This window comes from Nycticebus coucang, chromosome 22, assembly GCF_027406575.1.
Source record: "Nycticebus coucang isolate mNycCou1 chromosome 22, mNycCou1.pri, whole genome shotgun sequence".
NCBI classification, from domain to species: domain Eukaryota; kingdom Metazoa; phylum Chordata; class Mammalia; order Primates; family Lorisidae; genus Nycticebus; species Nycticebus coucang.
This window is the reverse complement of record NC_069801.1, coordinates 49,475,875-49,494,902: the sequence shown is the minus strand read 5'-3', so window position 1 is coordinate 49,494,902 and position 19,028 is coordinate 49,475,875. Positions and strand designations below refer to the sequence as shown.

Below are 19,028 nucleotides of genomic sequence, written 5' to 3'. Positions count from 1 at the left end.
GGCCCTTGTCAGGGTCTACAAGACCCTGGAGCTGTCCAGTTGATCTGTTCTGGTCACTCAGCAGAAGTAGCAAGTTCAGCCAAATTAAAGTGAAGGTAAGATAATGGGGAGTGTAAACAAAGCGCTGGGACTCTAATGCAGCAGAGGGGGGAAAAGGCGCAATTTATTTAATATAAACCATGGGGGCCGGGCACAGTGGCTCACACCTGTTATCCTAGCACTCTGGAAGGTGGAGGCGCTCTGACTGCCTGAGCTCAGGAGTTCGAGACCAGCCTGAGCTAGAGCAAGACCCCATTTCTAAAAATAACCGAGTACTGTGGCCGGCGCCTGTAGTCCCCGCTACTTGGGAGGCTGAGGCAAGAGAATTACTTAAGCCCAAGAGTTGGAGGTTGCTGTGAGCTATGACTCCACAGCACTGTAGGCTGGGGTAACAGAGTAAGACTTTGTCTAAAAAAAAGTAATAAAGGCTAGGCACTAATAGCACAGTGGTTACAGTGCCAGCCACCGATGTAGCAGTGCCGAGGCTAGCAGGTTCGAGCCTGGCCTGGGCCTGCTAAACAACAATGACAACTGCAACAAGAAAATAGCTGGGCGTTGTGGCAGGTGCCTGTACTCCCAGCTACTTGGGAGGCTGAGGCAAGAGAATCGCTTAAGCCCAAGAGTTTGAGGTTGCTGTGAGCTGTAACATGACGGCACTCTACCAAGGGTGACATAATGAAGCTGTCTTAAAAAAAAAAAACAACACTAATAAATAGGGCAGCACCTGTGGCTCAGTGGGTAGGGTGCCGGCCCCATATACCAAGGGTGACGGGTTCAAGCCCGGCCCCAGCCAAACAGCAACAAAAAAATAGCTGGGCGTTGTGGCAGGCATCTGTAGTCTCAGTTACTTGGGAGGCTGAGTCAAGAGAATTGCCTAGGCCCAGGAGTTGGAGGTTGCTGTGAGCTGTGTGATGCCACGGCACTCTACAGAGGGCGATACAGTGAGACTCTGTCTCTACAAAAAAAAAAAAAAAGTAATAAACAAGTAAATATATCATTGACTTTGCCAGAGAAATTGGTAGAGGGTGCCACTAGCTAGAGGAGACTGCACATGCAGGCCGTACACCTGTACGTGGAAGTGTTTCATCCTAGCTCCCCGACAATTATCTGTAAGTCTGTCACTGATTCCCTGAGTCTTTAAGTATTCTTATCTATTTCGTGTTGGTTACAGGTTGCCTTAGTTACCACATGTGCCCATTTTCCTTTACATGTTAACAACAATTGTTACTTGCTATTTTCTAGGTATGGCACGGTGGTGACTATTAGTCTTGTGATGTTTGTGACCTTTGCCATGTACACCGTTCTGTAACTTGTGACCATGATTCTCCTTTGTGTCACAAGCTGGGAACTGTATTTTATACACAACAGGACATACTTGGTCATTTGAGTCACAGGGTCCTGAAACTCATTGTTGTAGGGCCCTTTTAACGTTCTTATCTAGGCGGCCAGTCGTTTGTCCTACTTCCCCATAGCCCCTTTGTATCCCTAATCAGCCCTGGCAGGGTTGCATCTTCTGACCTAAAGGCTGACCCTACAGTACAGAGGTGGACCTACAGTTTGCCTTAAGCCAACACTCTTTGAGTGGCCTTGACCTCTAAGGAACACAGAAGGTGTGTGAGGAGCCATTCACATCCCTGTGAGTGTTCCACACGTGAGAGTGATATATAATGTTTATTTATTTGAAAACAATTTTTTTTTAGATTATATCTTACTTTGTCGCCCTTGGTAGAGTGGCATGGCATCGTAGCTCACAGTATGGCAGGAATCTAGGCCTGGCGAAATAAAAGAGTCACCACACTGAAGACAGAAAAGGAAGGGGTTTTATTTTAGCAGTGGAGCTGCAGCAGACTAGAATCCAAACTGGCCGAGCTCCCCATCAGCTCTGTCCTTTTATTGGACTTACAAGTAGACAGATAAAGGAATTACCATATTACCTCTCGTTGGAGGTGTCCAATCGTGCAGAATTTACAAAAGTGGAAGCAATAGCAAGCATTAGTTTCAAGGACGCAGGAAGCTAAGTTTTACAAATTCTTAAGAGCTGGGTTACCATGGAGAGGACCTTGCAGGTGTGTCCTTGGGCTTCTGTGGAAAAACCTTTTTTTTTCCCCAGACTTTACTTTTCCCGGTATCCTCTTGGGCTCAAGCAATCCTCTTGCCTCAGCTTCTGGAGTAGCTGGGACTATAGGTGCCTGCCACGACACTGGGCTATTTTTAGAGATGGGGTCTTGCTCTTGCTTAGGCTGGTCTGGAACTCCTGAGCTCAAGCAATCCACCCCCCTTGGCTTCCCAGACTGCTAGGATTACAGGCATGAACCACCTCACCTGGGAGTTAGCTGGGATGACAAGCATAAGCCACCATGTCCAGCTAGACAGCTAGAGTGCTATATAATGTTTTGTGATCCTTAATGTCTCAAAACTGGATTTACTAATGACAAGTGGCTCACCCACAGTTAAATATGCTGATAAACATATGTATAATGGAGGTGATAAAACCTGTGTGTGGGGAGCATCCTCACAATTTGACAAGAAAGTAAAGCCAAAAGGCTGAGATAATGATTTGGAACACCCCTGTGGAGAGCCAAAAAGAATAGCAAAGAAACTGCCCATGCTCCAGAGGCCTGCAGAAACGCTGCCTGTGAAAACTCTGAGGTCTTTCATATGTCAATATGTTGGCAGCAACTGCCTGAAGCTCTACCTGAGGAGAGCAGTGACCCTGTCCCCAGCTGCTGCTGTTTCCACTGTCAGCATGCTCGTCTTCTGATCTCACCATGTTTCATTTCCCCTCTCTGATTCCCACCGCGTGCGTGCGTGTGTGTGTGTGTTTGTGTGTTGAATATGTATGCATGGTTGTTGGCTTGTGAATTCCTTTCCTTTCCTTATTTGAATTCCAAATAAACCATGAATTTGAAAGCATTGAATTGACCCCTGAGTCACTGGGAAGTGCACAACTGGGCTGATTTGAACCTGACACAATAGAGAGCCTCCCAGGTATACAGGCGAGATCTGGGATTAGAGACAGGGCAAGGCACATACACGGCTTCCTTGGGCTCTAGTCTGTGGCCTGGCTTCAGTCGCCCCAGACTCTGGTGCCTGAGCTAACTGGGTGCAGACCAGGAAGGGCAGTGTCACAAACCAGTCAGTAAAAGGGTCTCTTCCTCTTCCTGACAAGAGGAGAGATGTCTAGGCCCTGAGTCACTTCTTGTTGGCCCAGAAGCCATCCTGTCCTTCAGATTTCTGAAGTGTCAGGAGCCAAAGGGGCTGGTGTTCAATAGGCCCCAAAGGCAGAGAAAGATCCTGGGTAGCAAATTTTACTTCAGTCAGAAAGAACATGAGAGCAAGCAATCACATAGATGCTGAGTTCCTTTCTGTGCTTAGAACTGTTTCCTGGGGCTCCCCTTTGCTCTCAGGATATAGACCAAGTTCCTCTTTATTTTTTTATTTTTTTTATTTTGAGACACAGTCTCACTCTGTTGCCCTGTTTAGAGTGCCCGGGCATCATAGCTCACTGCAATCTCAGAATCCTCCTGAGCTCAAGCAATACCCGCTTCTTGGCCTCCCAGAGAGCTAGGATTACAGGCATGAGCCACTGCCCAGCCAAGACTAAGTCCCTTAATATGGTAAAGCCTTCTCGCCATTCCCTACCTTGAATCTGGTGTCTATTCAAACTGAGCTATTTATTGTTACTTGAAATAATCATGTGCTCTCTCTTAGCTATGGGCCTTTGTATATCCTGTTCCTCATCTGGCACCACAGACCCTCCTCCCCTTTCAGCTATCAGTGGGTCCTTTAAGACTTAATTCAGGGGTGGCACCTGTGGCTCAAAGAGTAGGGCGTGCCGGCTCCATATACTGGAGGTGGTGGGTTCAAACCCAGCCCTGGCCAAAAACTGCAAAAAAAAAAAAAAGACTTAATTCAGGCATCACTTCCTCCAGGAAGCCTTCCTGAATTCTTTGGCTGGTTTAGGGATCTTCTATAAATGCCTGTAACCATGAGCTCCTTGAAGACAGGGACTCATTTAGCCCAGATGCTGGCAGAAAATCATTCCTAATTAATGTTCAAAGAACAAATGCAAATGTCTGAGGAGAGAAAAATCATGTGGTAGGAGAGCTATAAAGGAGACTAAAATGTTCTAATATTTCTAAGTTTCAAGATTCAATATTCTCTAATTCTCAGTTGAAGATTCAGACTCAGGCTCCCCTCTATCTGGAGCCCACTCCCCCCAGCTAGCCACCTCCGCCCACCCTGTAACCTCTGTTTGTTCTCAGGCAGGCACACGCACATGTTCTGAACATAAGCAGGAAAGCAATTTACAAGAAATAATTGCCGGTCAATGTGTGCTGGGGAGCAGTGGTGAGCTCAGACTTTCTGTTTGTGCGTCAGCCCACCCGGCTTCCTCCCTCTCTGGCTGCCCTGGGGGAGGGGCTCCTGTCTCTCAGGGTGGGCAGTTTGTTTCAAATGCAGGACTCAGACTAGCCAAACCCAGTGAGAGCTGGCTCTGAGGAGTGGTTGAATTCAAAGGAGAGAAGCTGAACATGGGGGGCAGGGAGGACCTTTATGAGCCTTTGGATACACAGGTCAGCAAAAACAACACACACAGTTCTATTCTCCACCTGTTGGGGAAATTCTACCAGGTCTTCAGGGTGCTGCTCAGTGTGAGGTCTCGGCTACCCTATGCACTCTGGGTCCTCAAAGCCTGTCTTTGTTCTGCAGGGTCAGTTATGCTCAAATGGTGGTCCCAGGCCAGGCCTCAGCATCACCTGGAACTTATTAGAAATGCAAATTCTGGGGAGTTAGTCCTGACCTACAGAATCAGACCTGGGGTGGGGGCAGCAATCTGTTTTTCATCAAGCCCTCCAGCTGATTCTGATGCAGCCTAAAATTTGAGAACCATTTGAGTTTTAGAATTTCCAGACCAGTTCCCCCATATGACTATGAATAGCCGAAAGACAAGGGCACTGTCAGTTTCTCCCTTGTAATCTCCCAGCCCTCCCTTGTAAGACCCAGTACAAAAAAAATGTTCAGAGAAAAACTGAATTTACCAATGAGGATACCAAGGACAGAGAAGGGATGGGTCTGTGCAAGGTCACAGGGAGCATCAGTGACTAAACCTCCCCCATCACGTACACGAAGTACTCTAAGCTTTGTCTACAGCTAATAACTGGCAGTTCCTGGGACACATGAAGCTGCCTCTCACTGTTTTTGAACAGGCTGTGCTCTGATTATAATGTCTTCTGACCCTGTCTTTCCTGGAAACTTTGACTCATCTTTGATGATTCAGCTCCGATATCACTTCTTCCCTAAAGCTACATGAAGGGCCACCATTGGGTCCGCTGGCCATTTTTGTACCTTGCCCTCCATATGAGCCCCTTGAGGGCAGGGGCTGTGTCTGAATTCCCTCTATTTCTGGAAACCTACACAGGCCCTGGCACAGAAAAGATACCATTGAGTGTACAATGAGCAGACAAAGGTGCTGAGTTTAGAGTGCTGAAAATAAGGCCATGTGCGGTGGTTCATGCCTGTAACCCTAGCACTCTGGAAGGCTGAGGCAGGTGGATCACCTGAGTTCAAGACCAGCCTGAGCCAGAGTGAGATCCCGACCCTAAAATAGCCAGGCGTTGTGGCAGGCGCCTGTAGTCCCAGATACTTGGGAGGCTGAGGCAAGAGAATCGCTTAAGCCCAAAAATCTGAGATTGCTGTGAGCTGTGAGGCGTGGCAGTCTACTGAGGGTGACAAAATAAGACTCTGCCTCGCTGAGGCAAGAGAATCGCTTAAGCCCAGGAGTTGGAGGTTGCTGTGAGCTGTGTGAGGCCACGGCACTCTACCGAGGGCCATAAAGTGAGACTCTGTCTCTACAAAAAAAAAAAAAAAAAAAAAAAGACTCTGCCTCAAAAAAAAAAAAAAAGAAGTGCTGAAACTAAAAGACCACTCACATAGGCCAGGCACAGTGGCTCTGCCTATAGTCTACTGCCTGTAATCCCAGCACTCTGGGAGTTTGAGGCTGGCAGATTGCCTGAGCTCAAGAGTTTGAAACCCGGGCGGCGCCTGTGGCTCAAGGAGTAGGGCGCCAGTCCCATATGCCAAAGGTGGCGGGTTCAAACCTAGCCCTGGCCAAAAACCACAAAAAAAAAAAAAAAAAAAAGAGTTTGAAACCCACCTGAGCAAAGCTAAACTCTGTCTCTACTAAAAATAGAAAAACTAGCCGGGCATTGTGGTGGGCACTGTAGTCCCAGCTTCTCAGTAGGCTGGGAAGAAAGAGAATCCCTTGAGCCCAAGAGTTTGAGGTTGCTGTGAACTATGATGCCACAGCACTCTACCCAGGACTACTAAGACTCTGTCTCAAAAGAATAAAAATAAAGACACACACACACACAAATAATGCAAGACCAGAACCAAAGTCTCTTAACTTCCATCTAGCATACTTCTGTGTGTGGCTCACCCTGTCTTGCCATCCCATCATGCGCCCTTTGCTGGTTCAAGCACAGATTTCACTGTTGCCAAAGCCAGCAGCAGGTCATGTCACTGCATGAAATGTCAAGAGCTGTAGGGCGGCGCCTGTGGCTCAGTCGGTAAGGCACCGGCCCCATATACCGAGGGTGGCAGGTTCAAACCTGGCCCCGGCTGAACTGCAACCAAAAAATAGCCGGGCGTTGTGGCGGGCGCCTGTAACCCAGCTACTCGGGAGGCTGAGGCAGGAGAATCGCTTAAGCTCCAGGAGTTGGAGGTTGCTGTGAGCTGTGTGATGCCATGGCACTCTACCGAGGGCCATAAAGTGAGACTCTGTCTCTACAAAAAAAAAAAAAAAAAGGAATGTCAAGAGCTGTTTTGGGTAGCTTCTGAGTCTCCATGGTTCTTGCCTCACACGCACAAGGCAAAACCTGAAGTCACTGCCAAAGTTAGGTGAGCTGGGAGAGGGGGGGTGGCAATTAGCACCCTGCCCTAAGATTCCTCTGTAGTCAGCTTAATAATAATAAAAAAATGCTAACATACGATAAGAGCTAACACATAGTGCTTTCTATTTGCCAACACTATTCTAAATATTAGCATGGACTAAATAACGTAATCCTCCCCCAAACCCTATGAGGTAGGTACTGCTATTATCCCTGACTACACTGATGGAGAGGACCAGGTACAGAGGCTAAATTGCGAGTAAGCGACAGGGATGGGATTTTAATCAAGTATTTGGCTCCAGATTTCCTGCCCTTAATTTTTACTGGACAAAGAGGGTCTGGCTGCCTGTTGCTGTCAGGCAAACGCATAGCCCGGGATTAGGTCCAACAAGGTTTATTGTCGGAGAGCCAGCAATCCGGAGAACAGCTAGAGTGATCTCTCCAATCTGTTGTGCCCTTTCATTTCCAAAATCACAGTTTTATACATAAATGTTCAAAGCAAAAACCATATTAACCCTTATCTTAAACAATAATAAACAATAATCAGCATAACCCATGACCGATTGCAACACTTTCCAATTCAAAAGTTTATCTCCTAAATCACTTGTCCTAAACTACTCAAGATATACATCTTTATGGTTGGAGCTAGATTTACAAAACAAGAATGGAAAATATGAGGTGAAGGTCACGTAGGATCTAAACCAACCAGACCAGCTGTGCTATGTAAGCCCTAGCCTGACTGACTCCATCTTATTTTCATTACCTGCCCTCTCATTAATGACAATGTTATACTGAAAAACGTCCATCTGCAATTTTAAGTCTTTTAGCACTTTTTTTTTATTTTTATTTTTTTGTAGAGACAGAGTCTCACTTTATGGCCCTCGGTAGAGTGCCGCGGCCTCACACGGCTCACAGCAACCTCCAACTCCTGGGCTTACGCGATTCTCTTGCCTCAGCCTCCAGAGTAGCTGGGACTACAGGCACCCGCCACAACGCCCGGCTATTTTTTGGTTGCAGTTTGGCCGGGGCTGGGCCTAAACCCGCCACCCTCGGCATATGGGGCCGGCGCCCTACTCACTGAGCCACAGGCGCCGCCCCTTTTAGCACTTTTATATTTATGAACAGAGTTTAAATCCATCACCTTCTTGAACACTTACAATAATCCAGCAAGGGAACTAAAGGCTCAGAGAGACTAAGGGACTTCATCACACAGTGACCAAGTCCACCCTCTGGAGCCTGTGTTCAGTCTGTTTCATCTACCTGAGAAATTGAATGACGGCGTTGATATGGGGCTCGCTCCAGCGTGGGGCAGAGGTGCTGGAGAGGCAGGGATCATCCTTCTATGGGTGCTACTCATCTTCCCAGGGACTCCTAACTACCCCTACTTTGGCACAGGGAAACAAAGTCAGAGTTCTGACTCCCCATTGGGTGAAGGGCTTTTCTGATTGCTTCTACCTGATTGCATGGACTTGTTACTGGTGATTTTTCCCTACTGTCTCACTTTGGCCTACACAGGCAGGCAGAGCAGTGAAACTTGGCCCACAACAGAACGTGGGTACCTTTCCTGGGAAAGTCCTCATTTATCCCCTGAGGCTGCCAAGTCCCTTTGAGCATTCCACTCTCACTTTTCACTGAAAAGAGACTCCAGAAGGGGATGATTCTGAGACATTTATTGGATGTTTATGGGGCTGGTCCATGTGGGTCAGAGTTAGGGATGGGGGTCTCCTGAGGGCTGCCCGGAATGTCACTGATGGTCACTGTGGCCATGAAACAGTGGTGGAAGAGGCGTTTGGAGTCTGCTGCCTGATGAGCATTGCTTTCCAGTCGAGGCTTCAGGAATGGGTAACTCTCCCTGAGAGGGCTCACTCCTGGCACCTTTGCAGCAACACCCAGGTTCCCACCTTGGCAGTCATGGGGCAATTCCTCGGGGCCTGGAAAAGCAAAAAAGCAAGCTGAGAATGTAGGGCTTCATCCTGCAGCTCCTCACCCCACTCCCAGGATAACTTCTCTGAGTGCTTACCTTGAACAATACATTGTGCTCAGAGTCTTTTTTTTTTTTTTTTTTTTTGAGACAGAGTCTCAAGCTGTCGCTCTGGGTAGAGTGCTGTGGCATCACAGCTTACAGCAACCTCTAACTCTAACCTCTAACCTCTAACTCCTGGGCTTAAGCGAATATCTTGCCTCAGCCTCCCAAGTAGCTGGGACTATAAGTGCCCACCACAACGCCCAGCTATTTTTTTGGGGGTTGTAGTTGTCATTGTTGTTTGGCAGGCCCGGACTGGATTTGAACCCAGCTCTGGTGTATGTGGCTGGCGCCTTAGCCGCTTGAGCTACAGGTGCCAAGCCCAGAGTCTTTTTTAAAAAAAATTATTTTTGAGCAGCGCCTGTAGATCAGTGGGTAGGGTGCTGGCTACATAACACTGAGGCTGGTGGGTTTGAACGGCTTGGGCCAGCTAAAAAACAATGACATCTGCAAAAAGAAAAATAGCCAGGAGTTGTGGCAGGCACCTATAGTCCCAACTACTTGGGAGGCTGAGGCAAGAGAATCACTTAAGCCCAAGAGTTTGAGGTTGCTGTGAGCTGTGACACCATAGCACTCTACTGAGGGCGACACAGTGAGACTCTGAATAAAAAAAAAAAAAAAAATAGCCAGGTATTGTGGTGGGCACCTTAGTCCCAGCTACTCGGGAGGCTGAGGCAAGAGAATCACTTGAGCTCAAGAGTTTGAGGTTGCTGTGAGCTGTGAAGTTACAGCACTCTACTGAGGCAACAAAGTGAGACTCTATCTCAAAAAAAAAAAAAAAAAAAAAAATTAGCCAGGCATGGTGATGGCATGAGAAAGGAGGATCACTTAAGTCCAGGAGTTCGAGGTTGCAGTGAGCTATGATCACACTTCAGCCTGGGCAACAAACTGAGACCCTGTCAAAAAAAAAAGAAAATAGCTGGGCGTGGTGGTTCACACCTGTAATCCTAGCACTCTGAGAGGCCGAGGTGGGTGGATTGCTTTAGCTCACGAGTTCAAGACCAGTCTGAGCCAAAGCCAGACCCCATCTCTACTAAAAATAAAAAAATAAAAAAACCTGGGTGGCTCAGTGAGTAGGGCGCCGGCCCCATATACCGAGGGTGGCAGGTTCTAAACCCAGCCCCGGCTGAACTGCAACCAAAAAATAGCCGGGCGTTGTGGCAAGCGCCTGTAATCCCAGCTGCTCGGAGGCTGAGGCAGGAGAATCGTGGAAGCCCAAGAACTAGAGGTTGCTGTGAGACCTGTGACATCATGGCACTCTACTAAAGGTGGTAAAGTGAGACTCTGTCTCCACAAAAAAAAATAAATAAATAAATAAAAAATTAAAATAAAAAAATAAAAAAACCTGAGGCAAGGGGATTTCTTTTTTTTTTTTTTTTGCAGTTTTTGGCTGGGGCTGGGTTTGAACCCACCACCTCCAGCATATGGGGCTGGTGCCCTAGTCCTTTGAGCCACAGGCGCTGCCCGCAAGGGGATTTCTTGAACCGAAGAGTTGGAGGTTGCTGTGAGCTATGATGCCTTGGCACTCTACCCAGGGTGACAGCTTGAGAGTCTGTCTCAAAAAAATAAATAAATAGGGCAGCGCCTGTGGCTCAATGGAGTAGAGCGCCAGCCCTGGCTAAAAACTGCAAAAAGAAAGAAAGAGAGAAAGAGAGAAAGAAAGAAAAATAAAAATAAAACAAACCAAAAGGAAAAAAAAGTTTATAACCAAAAGTGTATCAAATGTTGAAGCCAGAAATTGGAGTCATCTCTCACACCTTCTCCCCCAAACACCTTCACAAAGCCAAGCAATTCGCCAGGTCCTGCTGATTCTACCTAATCACCATCTGCCACATCCACCCAGTTCTCTCCATCCTCAAGGCTGTCCTCTAAAGTTAGGCTTTTTTTTTTTTTGAAACAGTCTCAGTATGTAGCCCTCTGTAGAGTGCTGTATCGTCCCAGCTCACAGCAACCTCAAACTACTGGGCTTACACGATTCTCTTGCCTCAGCTTCCCAAGTAGCTGGGACTACAGATGCCTGCCACAACACCTGCCTATGTTTTTGTTGCAGTTATCATTGTTGTTTAGCTGGCCTGGGTTGGGTTCAAAGGGCTGCCACTGTAACCACTGTACTACAGGCGCTGAGCCCTCTTAGGTTAGGCTTTTATCTTCCTCTGCCCAGACCACTGAAACAGCCTCCAGGTGGGCCTTGAGTCCATCCTTTACCTTACAGCCAGAGAGACCTTTCTAAGGTCAAGTGAGTCCACTGTTCCTCTTTTTTTTTTTTGAGACAGAGCCTCAAGCTGTCACCCTAGGTAGAGTGCTGTACCATCACAGCTCACGGCAACCTCCAACTCCTGGGCTCAAGCGATTCTCCTGCCTCTGCCTTCCAAGTAGTTGGGACTACAGGCGCCTGCCACAACGCCTGGCTATTTTTTGCTTGCAGCCCTTGCAGCCGTCATTGTTGTTTGGCGGGCCTGGGCTGGGTTCGAACCAACTAGCTCAGGTGTATGTGGCTGGTGCCTTAGCTGCTTGAGCCACAGGCGCTGAGCCCACTGTTCCTTTCTCAAAAGGCTTCAGGGGCGGCGCCTGTGGCTCAGTCGGTAAGGTGCTGGCCCCATATACCGAGGGTGAAGGGTTCAAACCTGGCCCCGGCCAAACTGCAACCAAAAAATAGCCGGGCGTTGTGGCGGGTGCCTGTAGTCCCAGCTGCTCGGGAGGCTGAGGCAGGAGAATCGCTTAAGCCCAGGAGTTGGAGGTTGCTGTGAGCTGTGTGAGGCCACGGCACTCTACTGAGGGCCATAAAGTGAGACTCTGTCTCTACAAAAAAAAAAAAAAAGGCTACAATATCCTTTCATTACCTATAATCCTTGAGGTGTTATCTCAGTGTGGTTTTAATTTGCATTTCCTTAATGACTAATGAAGTTGAACATATTTTCATGGGCTTATTTGCCATCTGCATATCCTTTTTCAGTGAAGTGTCTGTGCAAATATTTTGCTCATTTTCTAATATGATCATTTCTTTTCTTTTCTTTGTTTTTTTGAGACAAGAGTCTCACTTGGTCACCCTTTGTAGAGTGCATCTTAGCTCACAGCAACCTCAAACTCTTGGGTTCAAGCAATCCTCTTGCCTCAGCCTCCTGAGTAGCTGGGACCAGAGGAGCCTGCCACAACACCCAGCTATTTTTTTAGAGATGGTGTCTTGCTCTTGTTCAGTTTGGTTTGGAACCTGTGAGTTGAGGCAATCCACCCACCTTGGCCTCCCAAGTGCTGGGACTGCAGGCATGTGCCACCACACCCCACCTCATTTGTTTTCTTTTTCTTTTTTTTTTTCAGATGGAGTTTCATTATGTTGTCCTCAGTAGAGTACTGTGACTTCACAGCTCACAGCAACCTCAAACTCTTGGGCTCGGGGCGGTGCCTGTGGCTCAGTGAGTAGGGCACCAGCCCCATATACCAAGGGTGGCAGGTTCGAACCCGGCCCCAGCTGAACTGCAACAAAAAAGTAGTTGGCTAAGCCCAATAGCTGGAGGTTGCTGTGAGCTGTGATGCCACAGTGCTCTACTGACTGTGACAAAGTGAGACTCTGTCTCCAAAAAAAAAAAAGAAAACTCTTGGTCTCAAGCGATTCTCTTGCTTCAGCCTCCCAAGAAGCTGGAACTACAGGTGCCCAATGCCCTGCTATTTTTTTTTAGAGACAGAGTCTCACTTTGTCGCCCTTGGTAGAGTGCCGTGTGTCACAGCTCCAGCAACCTCCAGCCCTTGGTATATGGGGCCGGCACCCTACTCACTGAACCACAGGCGCTGCCCCTAGCTATTTTTTGGTTGTAGTTGTCATTGTTGTTTAGCTGGCCTGGCTCAGGTTCAAACCCCCCAACCTCGGTGCATGTGGCTGACACCGTAACCACTGTGCTATGGGCACCAAGCCACCAATTTATCTTTTTTTTTTTTTTTTGTAGAGACAGAGTCTCACTTTATGGCCCTCCGTAGAGTGCCGTGGCCTCACACAGCTCACAGCAACCTCCAACTCCTGGGCTTAAGCGATTCTCTTGCCTCAGCCTCCCGAGTAGCTGGGACTACAGGCGCCCACCACAACGCCCAGCTATTTTTTGGTTGCAGTTTGGCCGGGGCCGGGTTTGAACCCACCACCCTCAGTATATGGGGCTGGAGCCCTACCGACTGAGCCACAGGCGCCATCCCAATTTATCTTTTTTAAAAAATGTATTGTATAGGCCGGGCACAGTGGCTCACACCTGTAATCTTAGCATTTTGGGAGGCCGAGGTGGGTGGATTGCCTAAACTCAGGAGTTTGAGACCAGCCTGAGCCAGAAGGAGACCTCATCTCTGAAAGTAGCCGAGTGTTGTGGCAGGTGCCTGTAGTCCCAGCTACTCAGGAGGCTGAGGCAAGAGGATCTCTTGAGCCCAGAAGTTTAAGGTTGCTATGAGCTATGACACCATGGTACTCAACCCTACGGTGACTGAGCGAGACTCCATCTCAAAATAAATAAATAAATAAAATAAAAAATGTGTTGTTTTTGTTTCTTGTCTAATAATTCTTTACCTAACTCCGAGTCATGAAGATTTTCTCCTGTCGGGCGGCACCTGTGGCTCAAAGGGGTAGGGCGCCAGCTCCATATGCTGGAGGTGGTGGGTTCAAGCCCAGCCCCGGCCAAAAACTGCAAAAAAAAAAGTAAAATAAAATAAAAAAATAAAAATTTTTTTTTCCTGTCTTCTTCTAAAAGTGTTATTTTATGGCTTACATTTAGATCTATTTTAAGTTCATTTTTGTGTAATGTATGAGATTTAGGTGAAGGTTTATTTTTACTTATGGAAATTATTACCTAACATGATTTATTGAAAAGATTATTCATGCCAGGCAAGGTGGCTCACACCTATAATCCTAACACTCTGGGAGGCCGAGGTGGGTGAATTCCCTGAGCTCAAGAGTCCAAGACCAGGGCGGCGCCTGTGGCTCAGTCGGTAGGGCGCTGGCCCCATATACGGAGGGTGGCGGGTTCAAACCCGGCCCCGGCTGAACTGCAAACCAAAAAATAGCTGGGCATTGTGGTGGGCACCTGTAGTCCCAGCTACTCGGGAGGCTGAGGCAAGAGAATCGCTTAAGCCCAGGAGTTAGAGGTTGCCGTGAGCTGTGTGATGCCACGGCACTCTACCGAGGGTGATAAAGTGAGACTCTGTCTCTACAAAAAAAAAAAAAAGAGTCCAAGACCAGCTTGAGCTAGAGCGAGACCCCGTCTCTAAAAATAGCTGGGTGTTGTGGCAATACTCAGGAGGCAGAGGCAAGAGAATTGCTTGAGCCCAAGAGTTTGAGGTTGCTTGAGGTATGATGCCATGGCACTGCACTCTATAGAGGGTGACAAAATAAGACTGAAAAAAACAAAACAAAGCAAAACAAAATTGTTCTTCCCCCAATTGAACTGCTTTTGCACCTTTGTCAAAAATCTGCTGTACAAACTTATGATGTGGATCTATTTCTGGACTGTATTTTGATCTATATGTTTCTATATGTTTTTCCCTCCCCCAACACTAATACCACATTGCCCTGATTATTGTTTTTTTTTTTTGAGACAGAGTCTTATATGTTGCCCTCGGTAAAGTGCTGTGGCGTCACAGCTCACAGCAACCACCAACTCTTGGGCTTAAGTGATTCTCTTGCCTCAGCCTCCTGAGTACCTGGGACTACAGGCGCCTGCCACAATGCCTGGCTATTTTTTTTTTTTTTTGTAGAGACAGAGTCTCACGGTACTGCCCTCGGGCAGAGTGCCGTGGCATCACATGGCTCACAGCAACCTCTTAATTCTTGGGCTTACGAGATTCTCTTGCCTCAGCCTCCCGAGCAGCTGGGACTACAGGCGCCTGCCACAACGCCCGGCTATTTTTTTTGTTGCAGTTTGGCCGGGGCTGGGTTTGAACCCGCCACCCTCGGCATATGGGGCTGGCGCCTTACCGACTGAGCCACAGGCGCCGCCCTATGCCTGGCTATTTTTGTTGCAGTTGCCACTGCTGTTTTAGCTATCTGGGGCTGGGTTCGAACCTGCCACCCTTAGTATATGGGGCCAGCGCCCTACCCACTGAGCCATAGGTGCCGCCCAATTATTGTTTCTTATTGTTGTCAAATCTTAAAATAAGAAGCATGTTTCCTCTAATTTCATTCTTTGTTAGTATTACTTTAGCCATTCTAGTTCCTTTGTCTTTTCACATAAATTTTAGAATTACCTTGTCTATATATACAAGAAAAGCTGCTGCAGACTCAGTGCCCGTAGCAGAGTGGTTATGGCTCCAGCCACATACACTGAAGCTGGCAGGTTCAAATCCAGCCCAGGCCAGCTGAACAACAATGACAGCTGCAACAAAAAAAATAGCAAGGTGTTGTGGCGGGCAATTGTAGTCCCGGCTAGTGGGGAGGCTGAGGCAAGAGATTGCGTAAGCCCAAGAGTTTGAGGTTGACAGCTTGAGACTCAAAAGATAAATAAATAAATATTAAAAAGCTGCTGCAATTTACTATGTTGAGTCTTTTTTTTTTTTAGGCAGAGTCTCACTCTATGGCCCTTGGTAGAGTGCTATGGCATCATGATAGCTCACAGCAACCTCAATCTCTTGGACTCGAGCAATCCTCTTGCCTCAGCCTCCAAAGTAGCTGGGACTACAGGTGCCCGCCATGACACCTGGCTAATTTTTCTATTTTTAGTAGAGATGGAGTCTCACTCTTGGTCAGGCTGATCTTGAACTCCTGAGCTAAAGCAATCAAACCACCTTGGCCTCCCTGAGTGCTAGGATTATAGGCATGAGTCACTTCTCCCGGCTCTATGTTGGGTCTTTCAGTTCATGAACATGGTGTATCTCTCCATTTATTTAGGTCTTTGATTTCTTTCATCAACATTTTGTAGTTTTTTGTTTGTTTTGAGACAGAGTCTCACTTTGTCAGCAAGGCTGGAGTGCAGCAGCACAATCATAGCTCACTGCAGCCTTGAATTCCTAGGCATAAGGGATCCTCCAGCCTCAGTCTCCTAGAAGCTAGGACTACAAGTGTGTACCACTGAGCATGGCTAATTAAAAAAAAATTTTTGTGTGTGTATAGGATCTTGCTTTGTCACCCAAGCTGACCTCAAACTCCTAGGCTCAAGCAATCCTCCCATCTTGGTTTCCCCAAATGCTGGGATTACAGGCCTGAGCCCCAGTGCCTGGCCATGTAATTTTTAACATACTGATCCTGTACATGTTTTGTTAAGACTCATAACTGACACATATTTCATTTTTATGGAGCAAATGTAAATGGTATTATTGTGTTTTAAAATTTCTTTCTTTTTAAGAAAAGTTTTTTTTGACAGTCTCATTTTGTTGTTCTTCATAGAGTGCTGTGGCATCACAGCTCACACAACCTCAAACTCTTGGGCTCAAGTGAGTTCTTGCTCTGGCTCAGGCTGGTCTCAAATCTGTGAGCTCGGGGAATCTACCAACCTACCACCTTGGCCTCCCAGCTGCTAGGATTACAGGTGTGAGCTACTGCACACAGCCTTGGTATTATTGTGTTTTTAATTTTGGTTTCCAATTTTGTGTTGCTATATCACCCTGGCTAGAGTGGTGGCATCATAATTCACAGCAACCTCTATCTCCTGGGTTCAAGCAATCCTCCTGCCTCAGTCTCCCAAGAAGCTGTGACTATAGATGCACATGTGATGCTTACCTAATGTTTTCTAGTTTTAGTAGAGACTGGGTCTTGTTCTTCCTCAGACTGGTGTTAAACTCCTCTTGCCTTGGCCTCCTAGAGCAAGCATGAGCCATCAAGCCTGGCTTGATGCTTGGTATTGCCCTTGTATTCTATGTCCTTGTAAACACGCTTATTAGGTATAAGTAGTTATTTTTATGTATATGTTTTGTAGATTCTTTGGGAACCTTGGTAATTTAACCTTGCATTTTAAGACATTTCAGCTAGTACAGGGATTTAGTTCACCCTTCCATTCAAGAATCCCCTTCCCCGAATCCCACATTTATACTGTTTCTGATTACCTTCCATGGACAGAGAAGCTTTTTTTTTAAACCAAGGATTATAAATTGGTGAGCCAAATATGGCCCAGAGCGATGAAGTAATGAAGCTACCTTTTTGCAGGAGTATTCCAGGTTTCACTACAAGTAAGTTCTACTTTTTTTTTTTGTAGAGACAGAGTCTCACTTTATGGCCCTCGGTAGAGTGCCATGGCCTCACACAGCTCACAGCAACCTCCAACTTCAACTCCTGGGCTTAAGCGATTCTCTTGCCTCAGCCTCCCGAGTAGCTGGGACTACAGGCGCCCACCACAACGCCCAGCTATATTTTTTTTTGGTTGCAGTTTGGCCGGGGCCAGGCCTGAACCCGCCACCTTCGGTATATGGGGCCGGCGCCCTACCGACTGAGCCACAGGCGTCGTCCCAAGTTCTACTTTTTTAAGATATCTTTTTGGAGAGTGGCGCTTGTAGCTCAGTGGGTAGGGTGCCGGGCACATACACTGAGGCTGGCAGGTTTGAACCTGGTCTGGGCCAGATAAAAAACCAATGACAACTGCAACAACAGCAACAACAACAACAACAAAACCCAGCCAGGCATTGTTGCGGGCACCTGTAGTCCCACCTGTAAGCTGTGATGCTATGGCACTCTACCCAGGGTGACAACTTGAGACTTTGTCTCAAAAAAAAAAAAAAAAAGATATCTTTTTGGAGACAAGGTCTTGCTTTGTTGCCTGGGCTAAAGTTCAGAGGCATCACAGCTCTCTGCAACCTTACAGTCCTGGGCTCAAACAATTCTCCTGCCTTAGCCTTCCAGCTAATTTTTCTATTTTTGGTAGTTATAGGGTCTCACTCTTGCTCAGGCTGATCTGGATCTCCTGACCTCTTACCTCAGCCTCCCAAAGTGCTAGGCATGAGCCGCCAAGCCTGGTCAAGTTCTACTTTTATTAAATCAACAACTGCCTCCCTGTGGCTTCCTCCACTGATCTCAACGCTGTTCTCTTGCTTGTCACTAAATGTCTGCTCCTCCTGTCCCAGAATAACTGCAGAGCTAGGAGGCCCTAGGCCATGAGCCCTGAGTCTTCTCTGTTCCAGGCCAAATATCCCCAGCTGTTCAGCTTATCCTGATATGACCTTGTTCCCAGATCTGAGCTAGTTACTTGCCTCTGATCACATGCTTATTGGTCCTTCTAAATTGTGGATCTTCTGAGTAGCTGTCAGCCTGTGCTCTGGGAATCCCTTGGGCTTCCAGGAGCTAAAAAACCTTGGTACAAGTCTTCATTCTGCTACGTTGCGTAAATCATTGTCTAAAATCATTGTTAAATCATTGACATTATGTCAACTGCTTCTTTCTAAATCTCAGTTATTGCCTCATAAAATGAGATAGAAAGTTGGGCTGGTTTCATTTTTCTATTTCTTTTCCTTTGGACTTCAAGTTTTAAAGGATTCTGCCTGTCTGATAGACTATTCATTAAGTACTAATTTTTTTTTTGAGACAGAGTCTTACTTTGTCGCCCTCGGTAGAGTGCAGTGTGACGTCACAGCTCACAGTAACTCCCAAACTCTTGGGATTCTCTTGCTTTAGCCTCCCAAGTAGCTGAGACTACAGGCACCTGCCACAATGCCCGGCTATTTTTTTGTTGTAGTTATCCTTGTTGTTTAGCTGGCCCAGGCCAGGTTCGAACCTGCCAGCCCTCTTGTATGTGGCCAGCACCCTAACCACTTGCTAAGGGCCATAAGTACTATTTTTTTCCATTTTGTATTAATCAAAGAATTCTGGTCAGTAGGAGAGAGTCTATGTTAATTATTCCTGTGGAACTGATCTAATTCTATTTTTTTTTTAAGAGATAAAGTCTCACTTTATCGCCTTCCGTAGAGTGCTGTGCCGTCACAGCTCACAGCAACCTCCCAAGTAGCTTTTCTCTTGCCTCAGCCTCCCAAGTAGCTGGGACTACAGGTGCCTGCCACAACGCCCAGCTATTTTTTTGTTGCAGTTTGGCCGGGGCCGGGTTCGAACCCACCACCCTCAGTATATGGGACCGATGCCCTACCCACTGAGCCACAGGGGCTGCCTGGAACTGATATAATTCTAGATAAAAGTA

At 47.1% G+C, this 19,028-nt stretch overlaps 2 protein-coding genes across 2 annotated transcripts in view; both read right to left on the bottom strand.

Moving 5' to 3' along the window:
* Positions 1-19,028, bottom strand: part of GPX7 (glutathione peroxidase 7) — a 263,667-nt gene that overhangs the window by 194,286 nt on the left and 50,353 nt on the right. The gene's annotated exons all lie outside the window — the stretch shown is intronic.
* The window catches only part of SHISAL2A (shisa like 2A), a 28,827-nt gene continuing 18,395 nt past the window's right edge, over positions 8,597-19,028 (bottom strand). The window contains exon 3 of the mRNA XM_053576534.1: positions 8,597-8,857. Within this exon, the coding sequence (XP_053432509.1) occupies positions 8,607-8,857 (251 nt within the window). The 3' untranslated portion in view covers positions 8,597-8,606. The remainder of the gene's footprint in view (positions 8,858-19,028) is intronic.